This window comes from Chiloscyllium punctatum, chromosome 10 (assembly GCF_047496795.1).
Source record: "Chiloscyllium punctatum isolate Juve2018m chromosome 10, sChiPun1.3, whole genome shotgun sequence".
Lineage (NCBI taxonomy): Eukaryota > Metazoa > Chordata > Chondrichthyes > Orectolobiformes > Hemiscylliidae > Chiloscyllium > Chiloscyllium punctatum.
In genome coordinates, this window is record NC_092748.1 from 74,660,010 (window position 1) to 74,676,224 (window position 16,215).

At 41.1% G+C, this 16,215-nt stretch overlaps 1 protein-coding gene across 3 annotated transcripts in view; it reads right to left on the reverse strand.

The window, feature by feature from the left end:
* lrp2a (low density lipoprotein receptor-related protein 2a) overlaps positions 1 to 16,215 on the reverse strand; it is a 346,919-nt gene that overhangs the window by 21,602 nt on the left and 309,102 nt on the right. For all 3 annotated transcript variants that reach the window (XM_072579538.1, XM_072579537.1, XM_072579536.1), the window contains 3 exons: positions 12,392 to 12,571; positions 9,036 to 9,155; positions 3,557 to 3,644 (listed from right to left, as the gene is read on the reverse strand). In XM_072579538.1, the coding sequence (XP_072435639.1) occupies positions 3,557 to 3,644; positions 9,036 to 9,155; positions 12,392 to 12,571 (388 nt within the window). The remainder of the gene's footprint in view (positions 1 to 3,556; positions 3,645 to 9,035; positions 9,156 to 12,391; positions 12,572 to 16,215) is intronic.

A 16,215-nucleotide genomic window follows, 5' to 3' on the forward strand; every position in this document is an offset into this window, starting at 1 on the left:
AGGTCATGTTATGGCTGTACAGGACATTGGTTAGGCCACTTTTGGAATATTGCCTGCAATTCTGGTCTCCTTCCTATTGGAAGGATGTTGTGAAACTTGAAAAGGGTTCAGAAAAGATTTACAAGGATGTTGCCAAGGTTGGAGGATTTGAGCTATCGAGAGAGGCTGAACAGGCTGGGGCTGTTTTTCCTGGAGTGTTGGAGGCTGAGGAGTGACCTTAGAGGTTTATAAAATCATGAGGGGGATGGTCAGAATAAATAGACAAAATCTTTTCCCTGGGGTGGGGGAGTCCAGAACTAGAGGGCATGGATTTAGGGTGAGAAGGAAAATATTTAAAAGGGACCTAAGGGACAACGTTTTCACACAGAGGGTGGCGCGTGTATGGAATGAGTTGCCAAAGGAAGTGGTGGAGGCTGGTACAATTGCAGCATTTAAAAGGCATCTGAATAGGTATATGAATAGGAAGGGTTTGGAGGGATATGGGCCAGGTGCTAGCAAATGGAACTAGATTAGATTAGGTTAGATTTGGTAGGCATGGATGTGTTAGACCAAAGGGTCTATTTCCATGCTATACATCTCTATGACTCTATTCATCCTCTCTCTGTAGCTCAAGGCCTCCAACCCTAGCAATATCCTTGTAAATCCTTTCTGCATGCTTTCAAGATTAACACAAACATTCCTATAGCAGGGAAACCAGAATTTAACACAGTATTCAAGAAGTGGCCTAACCAATGTCCTGTACAGCGACAACATGATATCCCAAGTTCTATACTCAATGCACTGACCAATAAAGGCCAATGTACCAAACGCTTTGTTCACAACCCTGTCTACCTGTGACTCTACTTTCAAGGCAGTATGAACATGCACCCCAAGGTCTCTTTGTTGGGAAACACTCCCCATTAAGTATATACATCCTGCCCTGATTTGCCTTAGCAAAATGCAGCACTTCACATTTATCTGAATTAAACTCCATCTGCCACTCCTTGGCTCATCAGCCCATCTGATGAACAGCCTGTTGTACTCTGAGGTGACCTCCTTAAACTTACCAAACATGCATCCCTTTTTCACATCCAAATCATTTATTTAAATGACAAAAACCTTTTTTATGTTTAAATACACTTTAGGACTCTGCTCCCATTGCTGTTTGTCATACAGAATTTCAAAAATTTACAAAGGTCCTCAAATTCCTTCTCATCTCAGTCTTATAATTGGCACGCTTTAACCTGAGATTATCTCCTGTGGTTCTCGACTCTACCGTGAGGGAAAAGATTCTATTAGCATGTATCCTGTCATGCTGCTTAAGAATCCTGTATGTTTCAAGGAGATCACTACTCATTATTCTAAATTCCAATGAGTAGAATCCCAGTTGTCTAATCTTTGCTCGTAAGACCAGTGATCATCATTGTGAGCATTCTCTGAACTGTCTTTAAACAAGACAAGCAAAACTGCTCTCAGTACTCTAGATTTGGTCTCACCAGTATCTTGCAGAGTTGCAGTAAATCTTCCCTACTCATTTTTCCAAATCCCTTCAAATAAGGGTCAGCAGTCTATGAGCCTTCCTGATTCCTCCTGCACAAGTCTGCTATTTTTCTGTGTTTCATGCACAAGTGTCCCCAACTCCTTTTGTGTTACAACTTTCTGCAGTTTTTCTCCATTTTAATAATACTGTTCTTTTGTATTCCCTTCCAAAATGAACAACTTTGCATTTTTACACATCATACTCCATAAGCCAACTTTATGCCCATTTGTTTAATCTATCAATAACTCTCTGTAAATTGTTTCCTCTCACAACTTGCCTTTCCATTGATTTTTGTGTCATTTGTAAATTTGGCTACAGTACATTCACTTTCTTCCTCTGACTCATTAATATATATTGCAAACAATTGCAGCGTCAACACAGGTCCCTGCGGCACCCTGCTGGTTTGAGGTTGCCAGTCTAATGATACTAATTCATTGTTTAATTAGCATTGTAGTCGACCTCTTTTTTTCCCTGCACTCTTTCTATCTCTATTGCCTTGAGACATGCTGGAAGAGTGTATGGAATAGCCATGAACTGTGTGTCTAATTTCCTGCCCATGAAGAACCCTGATGAAGTTGGACAGCCCTGCAGTGATGTACATCAGTAACTGAATTTGGTTAAAGTGATGTCATCATACTCCTTCAATAAGAATTTGACACTGTGGTCTCTTCTTTTGGCCTTTCCATTAGCCTACAGGTACAGGAGTGTTTGGGCCAATTTTTTTCCTTATGATCCATGGGAGCCTCTCTGCAAAGCCAAAGTTGAATCACAGGCTTCAATCACTACTCATATTGAGATGATTATGCAATCTATCTATAAGCATATAGTTAGTAATCTCACACTACACCTCTTACTGCCTGCCAGTGATGAACATTAGAACAATTTGCAGATTCACACTCAATCTGTTTGACCATGTTATTTTTGAACTTGAGCAGCTCTGGCAGAATCTGAGAAGTGAAAGCTGATCTAATGCTTCAAGTCCAGTGACCCTTCTTCAGAACTGAAGTTTTGCTCCCAGGTTTGAAGAAGGGTGACTGGACACTAAGTGTTAACTCTACTTATTGCCCATGGATGTTGCCAGACTTGTTGAGTCTTTCCAGCAATTTTTGTTTCATATTTCCAGTATACACAATGATTTGTGTTATTTTATGACTGCACCTTCTTTGGCCATCAAATCCAAGAATAGACTTGAGCCTAACTGCCAAACTGGAAAGAACAGACTGAACCACTGGAGTGGGTGGGGTGGGGGGCATGATGACAGAGAATGCAACAAATAAAGTTTAAAAAAAAGGAAGAAATGATAGTGAGTTCACAATCTGAAGGTGTTCAACTCAACATTAAATCCAGAAGGCTGTAAAGTGCCTAGTCTGGAGATGAGATGCTATTCCTCCAGTTTGTGTTGTGATTCCTGCAGCGTTGCAGCATGCCAAGAACAGACAAGTGGCAATGCAAACAGGTTGCTGTGTGAAAATGGCTGACTATGGGAAGGTCGGGGCCCTGCTTGTATACAGACCAGAGGTGTTCTGCAAACTCCAGTGGGACTATCTGTTGTTTCCAATTTGCAGTTAGATACACCACGTTCTGCCATTCTCACATTCTGATCACTTAATCTGCACCTCTCAGCAGCCCTTCTCCCCCAGCACTCTAACCCCTACTATTGCATAAATGTTGTCCCCTCCACACTTCACATCATTTCTGATAAAGAGTCATTTAGACTTTAAATGTTAGCATGATCTCCCTCTATGGATGCTGCCGGACTCACTGTGATTTTCAGTATTTTTTTACTTCAGTACAGGATTCCAGCATCTGTAGTGCTTGCTCCTACTTAATTTGAAGATTAACCCTTAATTTCCTAATTTAATGAATAACCATGAAATAACATTCTCATGAAGAATTAAAATGCAATCAATTTACAATACTTTAGAATGCAGGAAGTTTAAACACAAAATAAAACCTGTGAACCTCAGTATCCGAGACAGTGAACTGCCAAATATAAATCAGACAATTTGACCATGAGTTTCATCATTTTCAACTTACGTGCACTTTGTAGTATTTGCTTCAAAATGACAAATTCCTTCATTCCTACATTTGCAGGCAGGTGGCATTGGCCGCTCCAGCTCAATGGCTGTAGACACAAATAAAACAAGAAAGGTCGCAAACTTTAGTGAGACAACTGTCATATGGATGCAAATGAAAGTGGCTGGTTAGGGAGAGGCCTGAAAGGTGAGGTGATAACTTTCTGCGAACATATTTTTCAACAAGAGTGACTTACTGTGGGAGGAAATGTAAATACTTGTGAGCTTTATGTTTTCAGTAGCTTCGTACAGTTATACAGTACAGAAGAAACACTTTGTCTAAGTCTGTGCCAAGCCTGTGCCGGCCTATCTACACTATTCCCACTTTCCAGCATGTGGTCCATTGCCTTGAATGTAATGATATTTCAAAGTGCTCATCTATGTCAATTTCAAAAGGTCCTAATGTTTCCCACCTCTACTGACCTCTCAGGCAGTTCATTTCAGAATCTCACCACCCTCCAGGTGAAAACATTTTTCCCTGAATCCCCATTAAGTTGCCTGCTCTTCACCCGAAAATGATATCCGCATATTATTGATCCAGCAATTAAGGGGAATAGCAGCTTTCTGTTCACCCTTTCCAGATCCTTTATAATCATATACACTTCAATCAGGTCCTCCCCTTAGCTTTGTCTGCTCTAAAGGAAAACAATCCCAGCGTATCCAGCTTTACTAAGAGTTAAAATGTTCCATCCGGGCAATATCTTGGTGAAGCTCCTGTGTCATCCCTCCAGCGCAACCACATTTTCCTTATAGTGTGACAACTAGAATTGCCTACATTATTCCAGTTGTGGTCTAACTGAAGTTTTGTACAGCTCCAACATAACCTCTAAGCCACAACTAATAAAGTCAAGTACCTTGTATGGCTTCTTAACCATTCTATTAACCATCCTAGTGCCTTCAGGGAATATGTGGATAGGTATCCAAGATCCCTCTGTGCCTCTGAGATTCCTAGTGTCCTGTCATTATTTGAGTACCTCCTTGACTTGTTTTTTTTAGAATACATCACCTCACACTTTTCAGGGCTAGTTTCCATCTACCACATCTGCCTATCTGACTAACCTGTCTATATCTTCCTGTAACCTCAGACCTTCTTTCTCACAGACAACCACCAAGCCAATTTTTGTGTCATTTGACAACTTATCATCTCCCATCTATGTTGTTTATATATATATACTGTGAATAATAAATTATGTAATACTAATTCCTGTGGTACATCACTGGACATCGGCCTCCAGTCACACAAACAATCTTCTAGCAGCACCTTTGACCTCCTACCATGAAGGAGAAAGTGAGGGCTGCAGATGCTGGAGATCAGAGCTGCAAATGTGTTGCTGGAAAAGCGCAGCAGGTCAGGCAGCATCCAAGGAGCAGGAGAATCGATGTTTCGGGCATGAGCCCTCCTTCAGGAATGAGGAGAGTGTGTCAAGCAGGCTAAGATAAAAGATAGGGAGGAGGGACTTGGGGGAGGGGCGTTGGAAATGTGATAGGTGGAAGGAGGTCAAGGTGAGGGTGATAGGCTGGAGTGGGGGTGGGGGCGGAGAGGTCAGGAAGAAGATTGCAGGTTAGGAAGGTGGTGCTGAGTTCGAGGGTTGGGACTGAGACAAGATGGGGGGAGAGGAAACTGGAGAAATCTGAGTTCATCCCTTGTGGTTGGAGGGTTCCTAGGCGGAAGATGAGGCGCTCTTCCTCCAGCTGTCATGTTGCTGTGGTCTGGCGATGGAGGAGTCCAAGGACCCGCATATCCTTGGTGGAGTGGGAGGGGGAGTTGAAGTGTTGAGCCACGGGGTGTTTGGGTTGGTTGGTCCGGGTGTCCCAGTGGTGTTCTCTAAAATGTTCCGTAAGTAGGCGACCTGTCTCTCCAATATAGAGGAGGCTGCATCTGCTCCCAGGAGGACCAGTTCCAATACCGAACAACCCAGATGGCCTCCTTCTTCAAAGACCACAATTTCCCCCCAGATGTGATTGACGATGCTCTGCATCGCAGCTTCTCCACTTCCCGCTCCTCCGCCCCTCCAATCGCCACCAGGACAGAACCCCACTGGTCCTCACCTACCACCCCACCAACCTCCATATACATCGTATCATCCGTCGTTATTTCTGCCACCTCCAAACGGACCCCACCACCAGGGATATATTTCCCTGCCCTCCCCTATCAGCGTTCTGAAAAGACCAATCCCTCCGTGACTCCCTTGTCAGGTCCACAACCCCCACCAACCCAACCTCCACTCCCGGCACCTTCCCCTACAACCGCAAGAAATGCAAAACTTGCGCCCACACCTCCCCCCTTACTTCCCTACAAGGCCCCAAGGGATCCTTCCAAATCCGCCACAAATTCACCTGCACCTCCACACACATCATTTACTGCATCCGCTGCACCCGATGTGGCCTCCTCTATTTTGGAGACAGGCCGCCTACTTGCAGAACATTTCAGAGAACACCTCTGGGACACCTGGACCAACCAACCCAACCACCCTGTGGCTCAACACCTCAACTCCCCCTCCCACTCCACCAAGGACATGTGGGTCCTTGGACTCCTCCATTGCCAGACCATAGCAACACGACGGCTGGAGGAAGAGCACCTCATCTTCCGCCTAGGAACCCTCCAACCACAAGGGATGAACTCAGATTTCTCCAGTTTCCTCTCCCCCCACCTTATCTCAGTCCCAACCTTCGAACTCAGCACCACCTTCCTAACCTGAAATCTTCTTCCTGACCTCTCCGCCCCCACCCCCACTCCAGCCTATCACCCTCATCTTAACCTCCTTCCAGCTATCGCATTTCCAACACCCCTCCCCCAAGTCCTTCCTCCCTACCTTTTACCTTAGCCTGCTTGGCACACTCTCCTCATTCCTGAAGAAGGGCTCATGCCCGAAATGTCGATTCTCTTGCTCCTTGGATGCTGCCTGACCTTTTGCACTTTTCCAGCAACACATTTTCACCTCCAACTATGAAGCCAATTTTGGATTCATTTTTCCAAATTATGTTGGACTCCAAGTGCTTTTACCTTCTTTATCAGATTCCCGTGTGGGACCTTGTCAAAAGCTTTGCTGAACTCCATATGAACTATGCCAATTACATCGACACCTGATCACCCCCTTAAAAAAAATCAAACAAATTGTTCGGCATGGCCTCCCTCAGACAAAGCCATGCTGCCTATCCCTGATTAAACCTTGCCTCTCTAAGTGAAGTTTCATGCGCTCCTTCAGAATTTACTCCAATAGTTTCCTATCATTGATGTGGCACTAACTGGTTTATCTCTTGAAAAGTTAAACCATATTACCTTGTCCTCCAATCCTCTGGCACCTCCCTTGGAGCCAGAGAGGAATTAAAAAATTGAGTCAGTGTCTCTGTAATTTCCTCCCTCACTTCCGAAAGCAGCCTGAACATAACCCATTGGGATCTTGAGATTTATCCAATTTTAAACCTGCCCAAACTTCCAACACCTCTTCACTTCCTATGTCAATTTGCTCAAGCACCTCATAGTCACTCTCTGCAAATTTTATACCTACATTCTCCTCACAACTGAAGACAGAAATTAAGTCCTCAATTTTTGAAACCGTACCAGTGTCCTCTCACCTTCACAGACAGATTGCCCCTTTGCCCTAATGGCTCCTACTCTTTCCCTTCTTGAATGCTATGATGACCATCTTCATTCTGTTTTCGTCCCGGGCTTCTACAACTTATTCTCACATGATTGCTGATATTGGAGCCCATATGCTTTGTACCTTAGTGAATGTCTTCTCTCCTTTAATCATATTACTCTACCTTTTTCTCAAACTATTCATGAATATTTTGCTTAGAGAGACATCCAGTGGTAGAACAAGGTTTGTTAAATCACCAGGAACCCCTTTGAGATCACTCCTTTGTGACCTAACTTTCGCAACAGTATCACCAACAAAGGTATGATATGAAAGTGTCCGAAACAAAAAGACATGTTTCTTTATACAATGTCTTGATTGGAAGCCTCAAACTTTCCTCATTTATATTTTCAAGCCAGCTTAATCCATCCATCCCTCCATTTTTTGTTTGAAGAAAAACTTGATCATTGTTTAATTGGCTGGCATATCAAAACTCACAAGGATTTCACCCACATTTACAATATAATAGAGTCTGCATTGATTCTTTTGTCAATATTTGATTATAAACCATTGAATTGTGATAAGCCTGTCATCAACTTTTTTTTGGAACGATACTGTGAAATCTTAGATTTTCATTGCATTATAAATTGTTTATCTTCAAAAATCTGCAGCACCATTCTTGGCTGACTTTAAAATACATAATTCCTAATTTTCTTGTTCATTTCAGTGTGAAAATTCTGATAAATCATCAAGGAACTAAGAGTCAATTCTGATGATTTTCATTAAAATATGTTAGAACTTTACCTTCCAATTGAATTAACATGCTAGGCTTTCCTCTCTTTGCACGTTAGTTTTTAGACACCTACCCAAGCTGTGCAGAAAGGTTCCTTCCATTTCTTAATCTCCTTCTCTGACAGCTTTAATTCTGTAACTGCTGTCATTTTTTGTCTATTGTCTGATTTCAACAACTTTAACTTTGAACTGGGCTATGTATCTAAGGCACCTGGATGGTAAATGCAAAGAGTTTGGAATTTTGGTCTAAACCTCAGGTATTGAGTTTGACAAGATTGACCACGAGCTGAAAAATGTGGTGCTGGAAAAGCGCAGCAGGTAAGGCAGCATCCAAGGAGCAGGAGAATCGACATTTCGGGCATAAGCCCTTCTTCAGCTCCCCCATTTTTCAGCTCTGAGCTCCAGCATCTGCAGTCCTCACTTTCTCCAAGATTGACCATGAATCAAGTATATACGGCATATATTTTCAGTGCATCCACGAGATCAGAAAGAAATAACATTTAAGTAAATTGAATAAATATTTACTTTAAAATTCTGCATTTGATATAGTTGTTTGCTTTAACTAACACTGTCAGATCTAAATTACTTTCAGCAAGTTCCGAGGTGAGCTACAGGATATTTCAGAGTACAGAAATATAAATTGCACATAAAAAGTGAGGAAATGTGGGTTTGCATTTGAAAGGAAAAGAGTTGGAGGGTTGACTTTTCACACTTTTCAACAAAATAGAAGTTACATAAAACTTTTTAATTACAATGAAGGATTTCCAATACCAAGAATTAAAGGTTAAAAACTGACAAAAGGAAAACAAGGAATAGAAAAGGCAGACCACATTTTTTTTTACATTACCATAACATTATCCTAACTTTTATCACCTCACTTAAACAAACAGTTTAATTTATGTCAAATGTTAAGTGTATGCATTCACCATCAATCTATCTTTCAATCCCTTCTCTCAAAAGAAAATCAACAATCAGGTTGGTTTATTGATTCATAACAAAAAGGTTTGTACAGTTCAGTAGTTTTTATCAGCAGTATTATTTTAAATAACCTGATTGATTAAATACATATACCTGCATCACACTCTATAAGGCTGCCACCTCGAAACTGACTGCCTTGAGGACAAGCACAGGTGTACCCTCCTGGTCTTAGCAAACACAGATGACTGCAGACACCTTTGCAAGGATTAGGCACTGAAACAAGAAAGAAGACTTTAAAATTCCAAATATTTTATGAAATAACTGCCAAGTAAAATAGGTATATATAAATTAAGAGCAAGGTGACCCATAATTGCTGTAAAGAGCAGCCAAGAACATGCTGACAGGTGTGTATCCATTGACCAGAGCTTTTTGGAAGTTGTGGTGCTCTGTATCAGAAGGCTGGCAGTGACTGAGGCTGTTGCATCTGGCATTACTAAGAATATTTTGGATGTTAGTATGTTCATGCCTAATGCCCTGTATGGAATTCCACATCACCCCCATCCTGCTATCTGATGTGAAGTACAGGTTGCAGATGGTGTCACTACAGACCTCTTACTTCCCACTTTTTCCTCACTCCAAACTTTCTTTGCTGATGTTTTGCTTTCAGATACCCAACGCTTCCTGCATGTCTTAAAGAACTACGATTAACTGACAATTGTAACCACCAGCTCATACACTGGCATTACACGAACTTTAGCGTGTACTAAAAGTCAGGACCAGCATTTGATGAGTCATCAAGCATGTGTCGCGTACAGTCAATATGGAGAAAATGATGGTTATGTACCAGTTCACTGGAGTTCGAGATCACAGCCAAAAAGTTCTGCTAACTGGACTCAGATGAGACCTCAAAGTAGCTGGCCATAGACATAGAGATGCTTGGTACAATGACAGATATGCCAAACAATTTGTCACTACTGATAAGACAGAAGAGTTGGCTCCAACATGCTCCCTAAACAGCCTTGGTGGGTAGGGCTTTTTACGAGTCCTTCTCCTTTTCTCTCTTTCTGCTGATTATGTTCCATTTCAAAGTCATGCTGTAACTCAAAGTGGCTTACAACCTCAGAACCATTCACTCAATGGGTTGGATACCTAATATTTAAGTATGCCTGGGTGCTGTTGAAGATCTGAACCCCATGGGGGGGGGGGGTCTCTCATTTCCACGATTGGTCAATAAATACACCTGTAAACAACTCTTTGTCAATGATACAAGCAATCATTTATTCTTTGATTCGGCCGGATTGGTAGATTCTGATCAGGCCAGAAGTATGAGTACTTCAAGACCACAAAAGCATCTGAACACTAACAGAGTTTTAATAGGGTTTATATGCATTGTTCATAGTCAGACATGAAGCATGATTGCATAGTAACAACCAATCAGATTGCATAAATCCCTTGTGCATTCTATCTTAGCTTATCACGATTTCTTGTAAACAACCTGTTCTTAGAATTGTCTTTGTCCTGCCTTGTGGCTAGGGTCAAACCGTTACTTCTGCAATTAATCAAACCAACATCAGTCTGAGGTTTCTCGTTTCTGTCTGATTCAGTGCAGTTTAACAATGCAGAAGCCATTTTGTGCAGCTCCTTCAGCCATTTTGTCCTACCTTCCAAATGCCCACATCCTCACTGCATGCCAAGGACTATTTGTATGCCATATGTAGCATGCAACATGAGAACTAATTGATCCCACAACTAACAGATCACCGTTGAGCATCCAGTCCTGCTGCATCAAGTTGTAAATTATGGTAGACAATTAAATAACTCACCGGTTGAGGAGGATCTACAAAAATCCTCATTCTCAATGACAGGACCCTAGGATATCTATGCAAGAGGCAAACTTTAAGCATTTACAGGTGTCGGCAGCCAAAAGTGCTGAGTGGACAATCCATCTCAGCCACATCATGAGGTTACCAGCATCACAAGTGCATGTCTCCAACCAATTCAATTCACTCCACATGATATTGAGAAATAGTTTTTTTTTCATTCTTTCGGGTGTTCGGCCAGAATTTATTGCCCATCACTAATTTCTCAGAAGCCTATTCAGAATCAACCACATTGCTGTGGGCAGGAGTCACATGTAAGCCAGACTATGTAAAGCCTACACTTGACAGTCGAAGGCTCTGGATGCTATAACAACTATAGAGGTTGACAATATCCTGGCAATTGTGTTTAAGGCTTATGCACTAGAACTATCTATACCACTAGTCAAGCTGTTCCATTACTGCTACAACACAGGTATCATTTCAGCAATGTGGAAAATTGCTTACAAATGAACTGTCAATAAAAAGCAGGACAAATCAAACCGAACAGTTACCGCCCCACAGTCTACTCTCAAAACATGAAAATAATGATTGAAGGTGTTACTAACAGTACTATGAAACAGTACCTACTCAACAATAACCTCTCACTGACACTCAATTAGGAAAGTATCAGGGTAATTTCAACTTATGGCTTTATAACAGCCTTGGTCCAAACATGGAAAAAAGGCCTGAACTCAAAAGGAGAAGTGTGAGTGACAGTCTTGACATCAAGACAACATATGACTTAATATAGCATCAAGAATCCTTGGCAAAATTGAGGTCAACTGGAATCAGGGAGAAAATTCTCCACTGGTTGGAGTCATATGTAGCACAAACATAGATGGTTGTTGCTGGAGGTCAATTATCTCAGCCCTAGGACATCACTGCAGGAATTCCTCAGGGTAATGCCCTAAGCCCAACCATCTTCAGTGGTTTCATCAATGACTTTCACTTTATCATAAGGTCAGAGGTGCTGTTGATTGCATTATACGTGATTCTCCAGTTGGACACAATACACAAAATGATTGTGCCTACAATTACACTGACAAGCAATTTATGATTGTCATTTGAGTTCATGGTATGTACACACGCTGTGTCTGTTTCAACTCAACAAAATGGTGACAGCCATTCCCTGGTTCATTCCTCAGGCAATGCTTTGATCAATCAGACTCAATTTGCTTGGTTTAAATTACTGGTCAGCTATCATCTAACTTGTACATTCTCCATGTAAACACCTCTACCAGAGTTCACTTATCAACCAATCAGCATGTTCTTCTCATATAGAATAAAAAGCTTGATCCCCTGAAGGAAAGTACAAGATGGAAAATTTCTGCAAATTCAAATTGTATACAGCCAAACAACTACAAGTTGTTCTGTTATAACGTGCGTTTTGTCAACGTGAATTTGCTGTAATGTGATTGATGAATTGGGGACACTGTTTCTAAAGCAATTTACGATTTAAAATGTGAATTTTTAAAATGTGCATAGGCTGTGACACAATTACAGAGACAACATAAATGCTATTTCTAAAGCATGATTTGTCTATAACACAGGGTTGAACAAGAACACAACCATCATCTTCTAGATGTACTGACTGTATGCAAATACTATGTAATTTTAGATAAAACCTCATCTCAGATCACGGATTGTTACCTGAGTGATTGTAACGATGCTCCTGGTATATTCGAACTTGGGTTAGCCATGGGTTTACAGTCAGCACTTTTATCTTCTGACTGGTACCAAATTTATCTTGTTTCCAGACTTCACCATTCTCCTTTGATGTCCAGTAGAGGTGATTTTCAAAAATATCAAGGCTGTAAGGATTGCCTAGGTCTGATAAAGTACATCAAGGATAATGTGTGAAATTAATTTAGCAAAACATCTTTTAAAAGAACACATAACACTAAAAGGTTATTCAAATTTTTCTTCAACTGTACTTTTCAACCTGTTAAAGAGTAAAGCTGTCTGTGTGGAATTTTCCCATTCTCATTTGACTGTGCTGGTTTCCTTCGGGTGCTCTGGTTTCCTCCCATAGTACAAAGATGTGCAGGTTAGGTAGACTGGCAATGCTAAAAGAGTCCAGAGTCTGCAGGGATGTGTAGGTTAGGTGGATTAGCCATGGGAAATGCAGGGTTTTGGGGACAGCGTACAGTGGGGTGAGGGGTAGGTCTGTGTGGGATGGTCTTTGGAGGATTGGTGTGAACTTGATGGACCAAACAGCCTACTTCCACACTAGAGATTTTATGATTTTTAAGCCCTTGCCATCCAGTTTGAAACAGTTAGTAGTGGAAGGCAGTTACCTCTCTCTCTGGAGACGACGTTACCATTAACAACTGGAATTTTATTTTGAGGGGACAGAGAATATGATTATACATTCAGGATTGATTTGGAGTCCCAATGCAGGGATGGAGAGAAATTCAATAGCACAATAAAGGCCAAAATTTAAATTGGGCTAAATGGTGGAAATTGAGTTAAGTTTGATCATTCAGGTAGTGAACTTACTAACCCAATCCACTCCATGGCCGTTTAAACTGTGGCCTTCTATTGAGTGCCGAAATGTCATCGTTTTGTGAAATGTTTAATGAGTACAAGCAAGACTTGTAAGCCCTCATCAAAATTGTGGAGTAATGCTACATTTACAGGTCAAAGCTTAGGTTAAAAATCACATAACCAAATCGGGTGGTTGAAGGAGCAGTGCTCCAAAGGTAGTGCTTCCAAATAAAGCTGTTGAACTATAACCTGGTGTTCTATGATTTTTAACTTTGCACACCCCAGTCCAACACTGGTGTCTCCAAATCATGCTTAGGTTAGTTCACATACTTTGCTGCACTGGCACAAGTAGAAAGTAAACAATGTACTGAGCTGCCAGAGCTGTTCCAGTTATCTGCCTCAGTAGGTTAGGCAAAGAGTCAGGTACAACAGTTACATATTCATGGGCAGTTACTATAAACAAACAGTAAAGCAACACAGTTAACTCTCTTTAAACAGCATTTTTTTTGAAAAGAAAGTAACCATGATTTTACAAAAGCAAAATACTTCAGATTTTGGAAATCTAAAATAGAAACTCAGCAGGTTTGGATTAATTTGTGGTGAGAAACTATATTATAATATTTAAAATATTAGAGGTATTTTAAGTCTATTATCCCCACAAAATGTGAACATAAATTCTTTTCTTTTAAATATTCAACAATTTATTTTTAAAAGAAGAGACTTGCTAGACTTAAAATAGCTGTTATTGACCATAGAATGTGCTCGTTTGCCAAGGTCCATGAATTCCAGAAACTTCCAGTGCCCCAAGCCAAAGCAACATTCTTGTGTAATTTCAAACATAAAATTTCAAGAGCACTGCAATCACATTGTGACAATGAGGATACAGTCATCAGCCTCTGAATCTGAACTGATAACAGAGGGCAAGTTATTAAATCATGTCATGCCTGAAGTGATGCTGATATTACAACTGTTATCTCTGATATCACACAATAGTTTGACCAGACATTGAAATTACAGCATTAGTTTGAGCTACCTTATCCAGGAACCCTGTCACATGACTGGAACTTACAACTATAGAAGGGTATAACTAATAGTAGAATATTCTTTACTGAGAAAAGGTTTTACTTTAAATATGCAGAAATATCATGGTAACTCTTAAAAGAATACTGATCAATATCAAGTACATACCAGATCCTAAAATATACCTAGATTATTTCAAGCTGAACCTGGAAAAGTATCCTGATATTTTCTGCTATATATTATAAAATAGCTGATCTATTTGGGTTACATGCAGTTTGTTGCTTTCTGAGGTTTGAAATTATAACATTATTGTCATGATCTTACAGTAAGTCTGCAGTAGTGAGTAGAGTGGGCTCTTTCCTGATTATATTTTTATTGAGGTATGTCTCTTGATTAAACATAAAAATGTAAGCTATAGGTATTAAGTTAGCCTGAAGCAATATTTTGTAGAGGAATAAGACAGTGCTATTTTCTGGGTCTAAGGTTGAAAGAAGCAAAAATGGCCTTTAGTAGAGTGATATGCTCTTCTTGTCGGATGTGGGGGGTTAAGGGAGAGTTTACCTGTTACTGAGGATTATACCTGAAATATATGCCATTGGTTGCAAATCCTATCAGATCAAATAGATTGGTTGGAGAAACAGTTAGAGGCAATGAAGAATTTACAAGATTAAAGGGGTGTGATGGATGGCAGTTATAGGAAGGGAGAAAAGCCACAGATACAGTTACGTAGATGGGTTAACTCCAGGAAAGGTAAAAGAGGTAGGCAGGTAGTGCAGGAATCTTCAGTGGCTATTCCCATTTAAAACAAGTCTGCTGTTTTGGAAAATGTAAGGGGGTGATTGATTCTCAGGGAAATGTAGAACGAACAGACGAGTTTCTGGCATCGAGACGGGCTCTAATGCAATGAGAGGTATGCCAGGTTCCAAGAGAACAATTGTGTTAGCGGACTCTCTAGTCCAAGGCACAGACAGATGTTTCTGTGGCTAGCAGTGAAAAATCAGAATGGTGTGTTGCCTCACTGGTGCCATGATCAAGGATGTTTCAGAGAGGGTGCAGAATGTTCTCAAGGGGGAGAGGGCCCAGCAGGAAGTCATTGTACACATTGGAACCAGTGACATGGGAAGGGAAAAGGATGAGATTCTGAAGGGAGAACATAGAGAGATAGGCAAGTATTTAAAAAGGAGGTCCTCGAGAGTAGTAATATCTGGATTACTCCCAGTGCTATGAGCTAGTGAGAGCAGGAATAGGAGGGTAGAGCAGATGAATGCATGGCTGAGGAGCTGGTGTATGGGAGAAAGATTCACTTTTTTGGATCATTGGAGTCTCTTCTGGGGTAGAAGTGACCTGTACAAGAAGGACAGGTTGCACCTGAACTGGAAGGGACTAACAAACTTGCAGGGAGATTTGCTAGAGCTACTCAGGAGAATTTAAACTAGTAAGGTGTGGGGGAGGAACCCAGGGAGACAGTGAGGAAAGAGATCAATCTGAGACTGGTGCAGTTGAGAAATGAAGCAAGTCAAACAGTTAGGGCAAGCAGGGACAAAGCAGAGAACAAGGTAGGACTGATAAATTAAATTGCATTTATTTCAATGCAAGAGGCCAAATAGACAAGGCAGATGAACTCAGGACATGGTTAGGAACATGGGACTGGGATATCATAGCCATTACAAAAACATGGCTCAGGAATAGAAAGGACTGACAGCTTAATGTTCCAGGATACAAATGCTACAGGAAGGATAGAAAGGGAGGCAAGAGAGGAGGGGGAGTGGCATTTTTGATAAGGGATAGCATTACAGCTGTACTGAGGGATGATATTCCTGGAAATACATCCAGGGAAGTTATTTGGGTGAAACTGAGAAATAAGAAAGGAAGATCACCTTATTAGGATTGTACTATAGACCCCCTATTAGTCAGAGGGAAATTGAGAAACAAATTTGTAAGGAGATCTCAGTTATCTGTAAGAGTAA